We start from the raw sequence: 15251 nt of genomic DNA, 5'->3' as shown, positions 1-15251 counted from the left end.
ATTCATTAATCCAAATATAAACACAAAATTTTTCTAAAATAATATTTCAAACATGTATATAAACAAACATAATGAAATAGTGATGTAATATATAATAAAAATAAATTAATAAATATAATTTATATTTATTTTCTTTAAATTTATTTAATTTCAACACAATATTTCTGAATTATTTATTTAAATATTTTTATAATTATTTAAAGTTTCTTAAATTGAGGGAAAGAGAATATAAAACTATATTAAAGGAAAAATTAATAATTTTAAGTTTTTAACATAATTTAAAATTAAATTTAAAATATTTTATAATATTCAACAGAATATTATTAAAGGTATTAGAAATTAGATTAAAATATAGATTTTAAAAATAACAAAAAGTATGTAATTTTAATAAAATAAAGAGAAGGTCGTTGTAATTTGCTTTAATAAATATTTTATAAAGTGTAATATGGTGATAAATAAAAATTTTTCTCACAGCATGGTCAATTTGCCTTGCTAATGAAAATATAAAAATGACTTGTTTAATACTCTCTCTAATTCTATTTATAGATTACTTTTAACGTTTTTATTAAAATTAAAAAAATTTTAAATTTTATTAACTCTGTTTTAAATTTTAAAAAAATTTTTAACTTTATTTTTATTAAATATTTATTTTAAAAATAAAATATTTTAATATTTAATACTTTTTTTAATATTAAATAGGGACTAAAAAATAAATTGAGGGATCTTATAAATGAAACCAAAACATACCATCTCCCTCCACTCTATAAATAGTGTAGGAGTACTTCAATTGATTCGCGATTGGCCGCTTGTCCCAAATAAAAATTTACTTCTCCAGGAGTCCAGGTCCCTGCCTTCTCTGCAAGCTTTTCGCGGCTGCTGGATTGGTGGCGCCATCCGCACAGCTACTGTCTCAACCACAGAGGAGGACACTAAAGAGAAAGACACACCAATCGCCGTTGACGGAAATCTAAATCTTATGATCTTAGTGAGTGTTTCAATCATTAATCGGAGAGATGTTCATAAAGAGTGCGGGTTTTGCTTAAGTTGTTGTGTTTTTAGAATTTTCTTTTTTGAATGAAATTGAAAACATTCATTAAAAACTAAAAGCCATACAAGCCATTCAATTCATCAGGAGGGGAAGATCTCTTGTCGTTCTCCAACCCCAGTAAAAGTGTTGGGGGATGATATACAAAAGTAATAATCAAAAGTATAGGACAATTTAGCTAATCTGTCAGCTAAAACATTTTTTTTTATTTGGTTTTTAGAAATTAGAAGTCATTTATGGGAAACGTGTAAGGCATGCTCTAATTTTACAAAAATAAAAAGCAAAAAATATTTGGCTGCCCTGGAAATATAAATAAGATCATTAGCGTCATCCACAATCAACCATTAGCCCTTTATTCAACAGTTAGCTATTTAATATTGAGAAATTTTTATATAGATCGATTGTACCATGTCATTTGTAGCCTGTCTAATAAAAACATGATATTTTGATGGCATTAAATATAAATTAATTCTAATATTTATAATAGTGGAGAGATAAAAGGCAAGAAATCAAATGCGCATTTTGTTATAATAATAAAATCAATTAAAAAAATGTCTCGCAAGATTTTATTTAGAGTACTTGGAGTATTTTAATTGGACAGACTATAAATGATGTGGCGTACCTGGTTTACCTAAGTATTTCTCATTTAATATTACTTTGTGGTTTTGTCCAGTTAGGGTAAAGAAAGACAAGCACTACATCATCAGGATGAAAGCAATAGCCATTAATCAGGACTCTGTTTTGGGCAAATATACCTTGGGGCCCGTTTGCTTGCTGAAAAGGAAAGAAATAAAATAGATTAAAGAAATAAAGGCAAAAATAAAATGATCAAAATGTAGAAGGAGATGGGTCAACAATGTTCATGAGGGGGAAAAGTGATTTAGTTCATGGATGGGAATCATGATTCATGAGGTTTTTGGGTTGTGTTATTATCATATTTGTAATAGGTAGTGTTAGGTTTTATCATACTTACCATGAAGGGAAGGATAATTTAGTTCATTTTTGTTTTTATTTCTTTATTCCATTCTCATCTTTTTCCTACAGACAAATGGCTGCTTAGATTATATTTGACATTCATGAGCCTATTACCTTCTAGTTTATGGTTTGAAGGTTCATGGTGGTAAGGTTTAAAAATTATGGTTTACATATCTATAACGTCTTACTATGCAGTCCCAAAATAATGCGAGGAAATTCATTTCTAAAAAACAAATTCAAGATCAAGCGAACAAAGATTAGTCCTCAATTGATGAGGTTTTACAAGAATTTAGGGGAAATTTGAATTGTTTGTAATATTTAAAACCTTTAAACAAATCCAAACTACTGCAACACATCCTAGGTCTTTCAAAGGAAGTATTCTACAATATGCCTAACGTTTTTTTATTTTGTTCTTCCCTCTGTTTCACATTCAACTGATGTGCACTAGAGAGCGATGGAAGAAGGAAATAACAAAGAAGAGAAGGTTGAGTCGCCTACAAGTTCTCAGAAAACTGGTAATTGACTTATTCACCTGCCTTTATCTTCTATCATTTTAGGTAAATTTTGTTGCTCAGAAAAGATGAAAGAAGGATATTTTTATGGTACTTGTATCTATCTACGAGTTTCCATTATTTGGTGCTTTATGTTTTTTTCTTTGTCTGCCCCAACTTACTCGTACCAGAACTTGGAAGTTGGAACGTGATTTTTTTGGTTTGGTAAGGATCAGATTATACTTTCTCAGTTTTCTCTTGCAAAAGCTATCCTTAATGACAGAATGATTCATCTGCTCTTTGAAAAGCATTGGGATTCAATAGAGTTGAGGTTGTGTCATTACTTGACTAACATGCAATCATGGATTGGGCACAATTGAACAATTGCCTTAGTGTGAAGTGAATTTTTCTTTCTCTCATGGCAACAACTTTGAAAGGTGCAAACTCAGACATCTCCAGAATATTTCAAGGGTAACCTAAAATTTCCCCTGCCTACTCACTGCTTCAATAGCTAGCATATGAGATTGCTTTAGATTCTATTTAGTTAACACACTGTCATGTTCTGGTTTATCTTCTGTTTTTAGTGTATTTCAATGGTTTAATGAATTTTGTGATGTTTGGGTTCAACTGCACTAGGTTTCTAGTTGTAGTCCCTGTTACTGTGTGTGTGATACCATGCTCTTAAGTTTACATGATATACAATACCTAATGAAACTAGCATGACGTCTAATGAAATGAAAATTTTCTATCGGCCCTTTACTGACATTTCAATTGTATTTGGAAATTTTTTACATGTGGTTTAGTAATCACGTTACCTCTTACATCTTTGTTTGAAGTGTTACCCTTTGATGCATAGCTCTTTGGAATTATTTCTTTCATCTTTATGAGTTAGATAATGACCCATTAGCTAGTGTCTCACTCACACATACTTGTTGTCTACTTACCCCTTTGAACTATCGCTTCCCAAATATATACATCAAATGCATGCGCGAGACCTGACATATGTTTTCTAGTGAGTGTTAAGTCAGTTTTCTAGCAATCCTCAAAAAGAGCACATGACAACTATCTATCGAATTCTCAAATATCTAAAGAAGACTCTAGGGTAAAGTTTGTTTTTTGCAAAAAAAAAAAAAAGAGTTTATGTGATCAACTTTTGATTTAGTTCTATTAGAGTGTATGCTAGTCTTGCTTTCAACATTCCTATTTCCTTCAAGAGATCTAGAGTGTATTTTCGTTGTGACATACTAATTCCCTTATGTGTCCTTGCCACTTCCATGCCCAAAAAATATCTCAATGGACTGAAATCTTTAATCTCAAATTCTACTAATAGATTTCCTTTCAGCTTTGTGATCTTTGATACATCATTTCTTGTCAAGACAATATCATCTACATGGATAATAAGGCCCCGTTTGGTAGGAAGCATTTAGGATTTAGGACAGGGATTGGAATTGGAGAAACCCACCGATGGAGTGTTTGGTACGATAGATTCCTTATTACTTGGGTCTAATGAATCCCATGTAGGTGGTATTAATGAAACGCATGGTGAGGTGGTATTGAAAATTTAAGCCTCAGATTGAAACTTTTTTGACCAAAATAGCCTTTGTTCTTAGCATGCAACACATGTATTTTGCCTCTCAGTCTCTACTCTCTTGTTATCTCCATCTCATCTCATCTCATCTCATCCATTCTTCATCTTCATTGCCTTCTCCTTCATCTCCAATCTCACAACCACTGCCATTTGGATTAGACCTATGGGAGAAAGAGATGGAAGTGGTTGTGAGATCCAGTGGCAAGAAGCTTTGAGATCTAGTGATGATGGTTGCCTTGCCTCGATGTCATTTCTACATCATTAGCATCGCCTTTTCTCTTCTCACCAAGCAGCGCAACCTCACCTGCAAGTTACAACCAGACCACAAACCCTTTCACTTGGGTAACAAAGAGAGAGAAAAACCCTAAAATTTTGTAGTTTTTCAAAATTGTAGAGAAAACAATGGGGAAGACAATACTTAGGTGGGTTTACAGGGAAGAAGCCCCCAAAGTGAGAACTACTCGCAGATTCCTATAGTCCTCTTCAAAAAGGTAAATCAAGATAGAAGCTCTCTTGGTAGGTCTCAATTGGTTTAATGAGGAATTGTTAAGGCATCAAGAATGGAAGTACCGGATGAGGTTTCGAGCAAGAATGGAAGATGATTTTACCTATTTTTCGTTTGATTTGAGGCTAACATTGTTTTAATCCTATGGCATACCAAACATCATTTTAAAATTTGTTCTCACTCTCAATCCCAGTCTCAAAATCCAATACCTTATACCAAACGGGGCCTAAGAGCTTTTATTTGTTCTCCATAATGTTTAACAAACAAAGTATCATCTACTTGGCACTACTTGTATCCCTGAGACTTGATAGCCTGAGTAAATCATTCAAACCAAGCCCTTGGAGACTATTTTAATCCATATAATGATTTATATAGCCTGCAAACTTTATGCGAGTTAGTAGGATTTCTCAAACCAAGAGGAATTTCCATGTACACTTCTTCCTTAAAATCACCATTTTAAAAAAAGCATTCTTAATATCTAACTAATGAAGAGGCCAACCTGCGTTAGCAATAAGTGATAACAAGACTTTTATGGAGTTGAGTTTGGCTATAAGGGCAAATGTTTCCTGATTGTCAATACCACAGGTCTAAGTAAAATCCTTTGTGACCAATCTAGCCTTATACTTATCAATTTTTCCATCTGGGTTATATTTCACAATGAAAACCCTCTTGCTATTGACAATTGACTTATTCTTAGGTAAATTTGTGGTCTTCCAAGTTCCATTCTTGTGGAGTGCCCTTAATTCTTCATCTACAGCCTACTTCCCCTTAGGATTGGTTATAGCTTCATCAAAACTATCAGGTATATTTACCTTTTCAACATTAGTCACAAATGCCTTCATATGGGGAGAATGTTTCTTATAAGAAATGTACCTTACATGAGGATGTTGGGTACAACTCCTCTTCCTTTTCTAAGAGCAACAGGACATTGTAGATCTTTGATAGAGCTCTTTATTTTCCTAAGACATATCAGAGGAAGTCAAAGGTGAAGAATGACTCAAGTGGAAATACTTTGACTAGTCTAGAGGCTTATCCTTCGGTCCTTGGTCGTAAGGGACAGTAATCTGTGATTTTTGTTATGATTAGGACCTTTTTAGGCAGTATCGGCTATATGTAAGCCATGCTAAAGGTATTAGTAGTCTTTTGCTTGGGAAAGGGGGATTATGTCTTGCAACGGAATTGTGAGGAGAGACTGGCCTGTTGAATGCCAATAGGAGTAGGACTCTTATTTTGATGTTTGCAATCTGTGTTGCTAGTACTATTTTGATCATTCAGGGGAGATAGGGTTTTGACTAGAATCAAAGAGTATCTTTGTAACTCTGATTTGGTTCCCTTAGTTCATTAATATCAAAACCTTAGCATTTTTCCCTCATATTCCATAGCCGAACAAGAGAAGCTTGAAGCAGTAGTGGTATGTCTTGAAGGCAAAGCATTGAATTAGTACCAATGGCTTGATACAAGGACGCCACTTAGTTATTGGTCGAAGGTTAAGAGAGAGTTGCTGCAATGATTTCACTCTTCCCAACTGGGCGGTGAGTACAAGAGATTATTCACAGCAAAGGAGAAATCAATACTCAAATTTGTAGAATTTAAATTACCATCTACGCCATTGAAAGAAGCTTCAGAAGAATGTTTAATTGGTGCTTTTCGTTCTAGATTAAAGGCTGAGATTAGGTCTAAGTTGAAGTTGGCAAAGACCACTACCTTGCAAAAACTGATGGAAATGGCAGTGTGTATTGATGAAAAGAATTGGATGTTGGGAGACTACAAAGATACTAGGGTTACCTAAGTCTAGCAAACCTAGTTTGGGCCCAAACTTGAGTTGACTTAGTTCACTTATCTCCCACAAAGATACTGGGATTGTTTGGGTACCACTGAATTTGAATCAAGGCTGGAGATGAGCATAAAACAGTATTCTGAACACACGAGAGACATTATGAATTTAAGGTGATGCCCTTTGGATTAACCAATGCTCCTTCCACTTTCTAGTCTTGGATGAAGAGGTATTTAGAGAATATTTATGCAAGTTTGTGTTAGTATTTTTGAATGATATTCTCATATATAGTAATGACCTAACATCACATTTGAAGCATTTGGAGACTGTATTTTCTATTTTGGAAGAAAACCAGCTTGTAATTAATTTAAAGAAATGCAGTTTTGTGCAGCCAAAGATTGAATATCTAGGTCATCTCGTGTCAAAGGAAGGGGTTTAAGTAGATCTAGCCAAGATAGAAAGCATGGGGAAGTAGCCTGAGCCTAAGACTGTGAAATCCTTGAGGGGATTCCTAGGGCTGACTGGATACTACCGTCAATTTGTCAAGAACTATGGGAAGATTGCTAGCCTTCTCACTGATTTACTCAAAAAGAATTCTTTTAAGTTGTCCCTGGAAGCAGAAAAAGCTTTTGATAAACTCAAAACAGCCATGACTATGCTTCACGTGCTTACAATGCTAGATGTTACCATTCCTTTTGAGTTAGAAACTGATGCATCGAGTACCAGTGCAGGGGCTGTTTTAATGCAACAAGGCAGACCTGTGGCTTATTTTAGCCAAAAATTGTCAAATAGGGCTCAACAATGCTCTATCTATGAAAGAGAGCTTATCACTATTGTGATGGGAGTCAAGAAGTGGCGACATTATCTTTGGGGGCACAAATTCATCATCTGTACTTGATCAATAGGCTCTAAAATACTTGTTGGAGCAAAGAGTAGTTGATGAAAACCAGCAAAAAAGGGGTTTCTATATTAATGGAATTCAAATTTGAGACTGTGTATAAGCCTGGAAAGGAGAATAGGGCTGCTGATACTCTATCTAGACAAGAAGAGTTAATTGGATTCTCTTTATGGCAATATAATGATGTGGAAGAGTGGGAAAAATGGTGCTAGCCGATCCAAAATTGAGCAAAATTCTTGGGAATGTGTAGAAATGATCTGCCAACAATTCCCAGCTTTTACCTTTGAAGACAAGGTGAAACTTTTAGGGGAGAAATCCCATTATTTTCCTAAGACATAACAAAGGAAGTCAAAGGTGAAGAATGACCCTAGTTGAAATACTTTGAGTGGTCTAGAGCCTTATCCTTCAGTCCCTGACTGTAAGGAACAGTAATTTGCGATCTTTTATTATGATTAGGATCATTTTGGGTAGTATGGGCTGTGTGTAAGCCGTGCTGAAGGTATTAGTAGTTTATTGCTTGTGAAGGGGGGATTATGTCTTTTGTAACAGAATTGTGAGGAGAGACTGGTCAGTGAGAGTGGGACCCTTATTTTGATGTTTGTAATCTGTATTGCTAGTATTATTTTGATCATTCAGGGGAGATAGGGTTTTAGCCAGAATCGAAGGATATCTTTGTAACTTTGATTTGGTTCCCTTGGTTCATTAATATCAAAACCTCAGCAATTTCCCCTCATATTTATTGTTGTTATTGTCTTTATTCTTGTTTTCTGCTGTGTTTCTGGTTTGGAACTCATTAATCTTCTAGACTTTCCGTGGGTGCAGAATCATGGTTCTAGTAATATGTGTCATTTCCACTACTTTGCACCCTTCATATGTCACATGCGCCCTACCACAAGACTCAAACAATGCCAATGAGTCATCTTCCAGTGATTGGAGCTCCAGCATTTCCCTCCCATGCATCTATGCTTCAACCAGCCAGATCTATCTATCATCCTATGCATCGGCATATGGTGTTATCTTTCCAACGTCAACAACAACAACAACAACAACAACAACAAGCCTTTATCCCACTAGGTGGGGTCGGCTACATGGATTGCAAGACGCCATTGTGCTCTATCATTTATTAAGCTTTTAGAAATATTATTAATTAAGAGATCACGTTCAACAACTTTCAAGAGTGTTCTCTTAGGCCTTCCTCTACCTCTCTTAATCGGACTCAAAGTTATCTTTCCAACGTCGATGTGTTAAAATTGCTTGGAATCTACCGACCTACCTATCCTAACATTTCGTTCTCCATGGTTGATTGTTTTATATGCTGATCGGTGATCAGTTGAGAAAATGTGAAAGGGGCTTATAATGGAAGTAGGTTGAATAATTTCAGGGCTGTGTAAACATGTTTGATTATATTGCCAAGGAAAGTAGTTGGATCTAACACTGTTTGATTAAGCACATGGTTAGATTAAGTGGCAATGGTGAAAGTTCTTGAATTGCCACTATTGAGCAGTTGTGTGGGTCTCGGCTTTTTGTCTAACTTTTCAGGATTCCATGTCCAGATATCATTTCCTGTTATTCTGAACGAGGCTTTCATATGTAATAATTTGAGTTTGAGTAATATTCAACTTAAGGGGGTCTTGGAAGAGTGTCAATGGCTTGGTTAATTGGTTAGATTAACTACTCGTTTTGTAGTTGGAAAGGAAATGAATGGAATAGATTAAAGAAATAAAGAGAAAAATAGAATAATCAAGATATAGATGGTAGATATGTCAACCATGTTCATGAAGGAGAAAGGTTAGTTTGATTCATGAGATTTGCAGAGAGTATGGCGATTTCCATATTTGTGTTATGTGGTATTGAAGGGCAATTTAATTCATTTTTCTTATTTATTTAATCCATTCTATTCATATTCTTTCTAGCAACCAAATGACTCCTAATTGTATTAAGATCTCTTGTAGGCTGAGCTTGTACTGGTTGTACTACCCTTGAGATTATAAATAAACACAAGGTGTCTAGCCAAACAAGGCAGCGACACCATTTAGATTTCTCTTCCCTTAATTTCCTCAATTCCTTACCAAAGTCTTCTGTACTGTATACAAGTTGAGTCTATGTCAAGCTGACATTTTTGTTTTTTGTTTTTTTTTTTAAGGTGAAGCTGACATTTTTGTTGTTAATTACTTTTATATATCAGTTTCTGATGATGAGATAGACTACTCCATCAAACCAGAGTTCTATGATTCAGATCTTGATCTTAAGGATGAATTATGGGTTCAGAAGAAAAGACGAGGACATGACTCTGATGCTGTGCTTAGCTGTCCTGCATGTTTCACCATCCTCTGCCTAGAATGCCAAAGGTATGTGCTTGAACATGTAAACTTATGGGGCATTATTTTCTGCAATTTTGATATCATGTATGTAAGGCCTCATGACAATGCATCACAATCCTGCTGCGTGTAGGGCACATACACACATTAAATTGCTTTAAAAAAAAAAAACTAATTGTAAGAGGAACAATATTTATTAAACAAGTGGATTTAATGTTTGGAAATTTTTTTTAGTTGGTATGATAAAATGGGCCAAGATTAATAATTTGCTCCTTTTTTGTGTGTTACTGGCGCATTTTTCTTTTTTTCTGAAGGTTGGATAAGTTTATTAGCCAATGGTGTGGGACTAGTGCTTTTTGTTCTTAGCGAGTAATGAATTTGATTATACAAAAAGTGTCAATTTCAAGTTCTCATGCCTGCAAAATATAGATACAGTGACATGACAAAATTTGGAGTGCCCAAGTGTACTTTAAAGTGTTTCGTAGTGTCGTGGAATCTAAGATGGGTGTTCGCCATGCATCAGACATGGACATAGATCTTGAGGTTTCCATGCTTTGTAGCCAAGGAAGGACCTAGGTACATAGTTTTCCGATGGCGCCCCCTTAAAAAATTATTATGTTATGTATGCATATAACTTTATTTGAAAACAAATTTTAAAATATGTCCCAATTCACCTTTTTTTTTTTTTTGGTACCCTCAAATGTTTTAGTATCAAGCATGTTTTTAAAGATATGATTACCTCTTACATTGATCACAAAATAAATTTATAAAATAAATCAAATATATTAAAGCTTCTAATCTGTTCTCTTCAAGTATTACTAATGGTGTGCTCTCTACGTCATTTTCACTCTTCCACAAATTCCCTTTCAGGCTTCTTTAATTATACTTTATACTCATAGTACAAGCTGGTCAATGAATTTATGGCGAATAATTTGCTTACTTGCATTGAAAAAATTGCATAAAATTGCATTATGGAGGATGTTTTATAAACCTTTACCCATCGATATATGCATTGTATAATTTCTGATATATACTTTCTTTTATAAAAAGTGATATATTTATTTTACCATCAAGAACTTGGTTCAATTAGAAGGGGGTTGTACTAGTTAACTGGAGGTCTCAAGTTTGAGTTTTGGAAATATAAATGTAGAGAAATATGGTTCAAATGTATGTATTATGTCATCTAAAGAATAGGATATACATGCACAATATTATCCTAGGTAATTATGAGTAATTGAAAGCCTATCAACATAGCCTACCCTATGCAACCTATCACAGACGAAGCCTGCTTGCAAACTCTATACAATTACAGAACCTATGCTTGGAGACTCTCAGCATGCAACTCTCTAGAGAATGTTTCCTGAAGATCAAAATGTTCAGTTCTAGACAGAATTTGAGAGATCACTGTCTCATATTCAGATAAGAACATCTTTAAGCAAACTCATGATGGCCATTTGCTCCTATTGAGCTTGTTGGACCTTCAAATCAGTACTTCAGTAGTAAGAGGCAAAAGCATGTTAATTCTTCATGCGTTCGCTTAAAGTCCATAAAATAGGCCTTAAGCATCCTATCTAGCTTATCCTATCCTTTCAGGTGCGTGTTAGAAATGGGGGTCCAGAATAGGAACCCCAATGCACGTACTTGAGTCTGACAAAAGAGATTGGGGATAAACTGATGAAAAATGATACCAAAAAGGGGTGCTCCGATTCCATGTGGATAAATATAGTTCAAATGCATATTATTTCATCTTAGTAATAGGATATACATATACACATATCATGACCCTTGGTAATTAAGACTAATTGAAAGCCTAACAACACAGCCTATCTCGTACAGCCTATCACAAAGGAAGAATGCTTGCGGACTCTATACAAAACCTATGATATGTATCCTCTATTTTCTTATTCTAACAGCAGCCACATTAAATCTTTGGTGGAAGAGCATTGCAATCCTTTTTTGTCTTGCTTGGCTTGATCTAAATTAGTCTGGATCCTATTAAATCCTCCAATTGAAAGTGGGGCAGGCTCAGGATGCTGGGTGGTTCTATCTGAATGAAAAAGAGACAATATCTTATTTTGATATTGTATTGCCTTTTTTTTTTATTAATATTATATGTGCATTTATTTTATTAGATTTTATTATTTTATTCATTTAATGGAGTTGACGTGGTGTTAGGAACCAATGAAGTTCTCCAACTAAAACTAATAGTATAAACAGTAATAAAACCAATTGTTTGGGGGCAAAAACAATTGGGGAGCTTGAGGTTTTACTATTTCACAAATCAAACCAATCGGGAAACGAGTGTTGCTATTCCACTGAACAGATATTAGACTACTTCAGCTTACAAGATCTATGGTCTATTTCCTCCGAAATCCAACGCTGTATTACACCCAAAATACTTTTATACAACAACAAAACTCAAATGATGCTAAGGCGATAGCTATGCTTTTGCTGTAACATATTGAACAGGACATAACTTACAAAGGATGCTGCTGAAAATGGAGATATTGACCACGGTTCCAGAACAATAGCAGATAAAATAAAGACAATGCTTAAATATATACTGCACAAACATCCACTGTAGGCACAAGCACATGACAGGTTTGCCAATGTTTAAGAAGAGGTTATTCTCTCCACCAAAAAATATGTCTATCACACTGATGGAGCTTGCAAGATTTAGTTGATTATTTAGTTTAATTATTTTTTTTTTATTTTGTTCCAATATCTTTTTAAATATTTGAGATTTCTTCACATCATTTTAATAAAGAAATAGGATATCTAGGTTATATCAAGATTATCTTCTTTTTTTCTTGTTTTGGTAAAAGGTCAAATATATTCTGATGTGACCGTGGGGTATGTTCAGACATATAAAAGGAAATTAAAAGGGAAACAAAGGGGGAAAAGAAAACTCCTGCAGATCAAGACTCTTATCCTAAGGGTCCAGATTTTATGGAATAGGTCATAATGTGTGTAGGGTGTCTCTAGGCCTAATCTAGATGTTAGAGTCGCTTTTTTGCTTGCTTAATATTTTTTTTATGTTTTGGTTAACACTCACACTAGGTTTTGAATCAGAAAGTGGAGAGGAGAGTGCTGGTCTCTCAGAACACCCGTTAGAGACCCTTTTGTGTGTTGCTGAACTTTGTTTCTTTTCATTGTAATTTGTTTCAGTAGTAGGGAATAGGGTTTTGGCCAGAATCAGTTATTTCTCTCTTGTAACACTGATTTGGTTGTCAAGCCATTTATGTCAAAACCTAAGAATTTCCCTTTATTTCGTTGGCTTCTGTGTTTAATTTCTGCCGTGGTATTGTTTTATAGAGCTGAGCTCTATCATATTCTAGATTATCTTTTCAGATTTGAGTATGAATTGTTATTTTATATTCAATTATTCCATTAGGGCTCTATAAATAACCTTAGATAGAATTTGGATTTAAATTTTTTAGTTTTAAAATCTCACATTTAAAATATATGTATTTAAAATCCTTTATTTGGGTAGTTTAAAAAATTTCAAATAGTAAAGAGAAAGGAGTTGATATTCAAAACAAAAACAAAAAACTGAAAGTGATGAGTTTACCTCTATTTTTCAATTAATGAAAAACGAGAACGAGAAATAAGAAACGATACGAGAGTCATAGATAGAGGTATCAATAATAAAAACACAAAGAAAATGAGTTGTTTAAAGTGACTAGAATTTCAAATAATTAGAGTATGGATGGAATTTGAAATTACAAAGGAAATATAATTCAAATCCAAATTCATAAATTTGTATATATCTGAATGAAGGATTTGTTCCAGATTCTCATTAATTCAAACACACCAATAAGGTTTCTTATTGGAGATACTTTTGCCTATTGAATAAAGTTATTGAGGTTTGTGCTGTATTTTTTTCTTTGCCGCTCCTCCCTCTTCACTCTCCCCTTCCTCCTCCCAGTCCACATCACACACCTAATCACGAGATCATCAAAACGGACCATGTAATTAGATACAATAAAGATATGCCTTAGATTGAACAATTGATTTATATGATTGATCATCAAAATAATATATGTATAATGTTGAGGACAAAGAATAACAGCATTTATAGAGGATGAATAACTCTCTATTTCTAGGTTTTTGGTTGACCTAGTATGTTTTGGAAACCTGATAATCTTAATCTTTAAATAAAGTAATGTGAGAGTAACTTTGTCTCGTAAATTGCAAAAAGTTGTATCTAATGGATTTCCAAGCATAGGCCTAGTTACATTGGAGTGTTAATATTGTGCCTGAACTAATTAAATTTTTATTATTGTTTGGTGTGACTTGTGACTGAGCTTCATTTGATTATTGCAGGCATGAAAAATATGTGACCCAGTACAGAGCTGTTTTTGTTATAAACATAAAGGTTGAGAATAACCGGGTTTTAATTAAAAATAATTCAAGAGAAATAAAAGGCAAAAGTGGAAGAAAGGCAATTGATGGGACTGAGGAACATTCTACTAGTATTGAAACAGTCAAGCAAGTATGTTGCTCTGTTTGCTCGACAGAGGTTGGTGTCTTTGACGAAGATGAAGTTTATCATTTCTTCAATGTTCTCCCTAGTGAATTCTAACTGGTTCTGGTTCAGGGATGTCTCCCTCGAGCAATAGTTAAATTTTGTTGATCGATCGTTCCTATTAGAGTTGAGTGTTGTTGATTCAACTCTAGACAGAGTGGTACGTCTTTTCTTCCTGTGCTATGACTGGCAACTCTCGAGTGACATATTTTGGTTATCATTACCTAATTAATTAATATGGATATGCATGAATTTTTATGTTTATACTAGATGTTGGATCTCATATGACATTAATATTAATATTATTTGGAAGATCTATTTTGGAACATAACTTGTATGATTCTAAATAAGTAATGTGGTGATTATAATTTGATTCTTTGGTGTATATAAACAATGAAACAAGTAATGTGATGTGCTTTAGTAGGTGGCAACTTGCAAGAAGAGAGAGCTTGAATTGTGCATAGTGTGTGTAAAGTCATACTATTTATAAACAATAAATATTACAACTTATTTTATAAACTTGGTATGATGTATGCAAGACATGTATTTAGTCTAAGTAAAATTTTATAGAGAAGAATTTAAATAATAAATAAATAAGATGTAAACAAATATATGCATATTGGTTTTTTTATTGTTCAAGACATTCATGGTTAACATTTAAAGTGATGCAACGAGTTTGAGATGAATTGTGCTACTAACAATTCTTGAAGTCATGCAAACACGTTAATGATTTGTTAATAAAAAAAATAAAGTATTGGTTTGGTGTTTTTGCCTTTGATTTTTTTTTTTCTTTGGATTAATGCTATCTGACTGGGACAAATTAAAATAGTGTGGCTTAGGTGAAGGAAAAATTTTCCTAAAAGCGTTTCTTGTATTTCCGCGAAATCAAACGTGAATCTCGTTTAAGTGATTGTAGTCTCTTCTAAAAACTAACACTTGTTGTATTAGATTTTTTTAATTAAAATAATATGCACTTTCTGCATTATAAATTATAATCAATTGATAAGGAACTTTGGTACTTATCATATTCTTTAATGATAGAGACTTTCTTTTTGAGATGTTATTAATTTTATTCCTGATTACAAATCTAAAAATGGGCAAAATTGTGCAACATGTTTCAAAATTTTGA

The 15251-nt window shown here is 33.7% G+C and overlaps 1 protein-coding gene across 2 annotated transcripts; it reads left to right on the top strand.

Annotated features, from left to right (window-relative positions):
- Positions 1-715: 715 nt before the first annotated feature.
- Positions 716-14453, top strand: LOC129321809 (uncharacterized). 2 transcript variants are annotated; one of them, XM_054967716.1, is made up of 4 exons: positions 716-985; positions 2469-2535; positions 9462-9624; positions 13921-14453. In XM_054967716.1, the coding sequence occupies exons 1-4, from the start codon at positions 731-733 to the stop codon at positions 14177-14179; spliced, it is 744 nt and encodes a 247-aa protein (XP_054823691.1). In that variant the 5' UTR covers positions 716-730; the 3' UTR covers positions 14180-14453. The 2 variants fall into 2 exon arrangements, with proteins under 2 accessions (XP_054823691.1, XP_054823692.1); XM_054967717.1 differs by having other exon boundaries at positions 952-985; positions 2458-2535.
- The last annotated feature ends 798 nt before the right edge of the window (positions 14454-15251 follow it).

Source organism: Prosopis cineraria, unplaced genomic scaffold (genome assembly GCF_029017545.1).
Source record: "Prosopis cineraria cultivar Desert tree isolate PC_DT_omini unplaced genomic scaffold, ASM2901754v1 PC10, whole genome shotgun sequence".
Taxonomy (NCBI): domain Eukaryota; kingdom Viridiplantae; phylum Streptophyta; class Magnoliopsida; order Fabales; family Fabaceae; genus Prosopis; species Prosopis cineraria.
Note: the sequence above shows the minus strand (reverse complement) of the source record. Positions and strands in the feature narration are given on the sequence as shown.

Bases quoted from the DNA above. Each gene is read 5' to 3' on its own strand.
- LOC129321809 (XM_054967716.1), top strand. From the start codon at position 731: ATGAAACCAAAACATACCATCTCCCTCCACTCTATAAATAGTGTAGGA. The intron at 2,536-9,461 runs GTAATTGACTTA...TTTATATATCAG, and splicing joins TACAAGTTCTCAGAAAACTG to TTTCTGATGATGAGATAGAC. The intron at 9,625-13,920 runs GTATGTGCTTGA...TGATTATTGCAG, and splicing joins CTCTGCCTAGAATGCCAAAG to GCATGAAAAATATGTGACCC.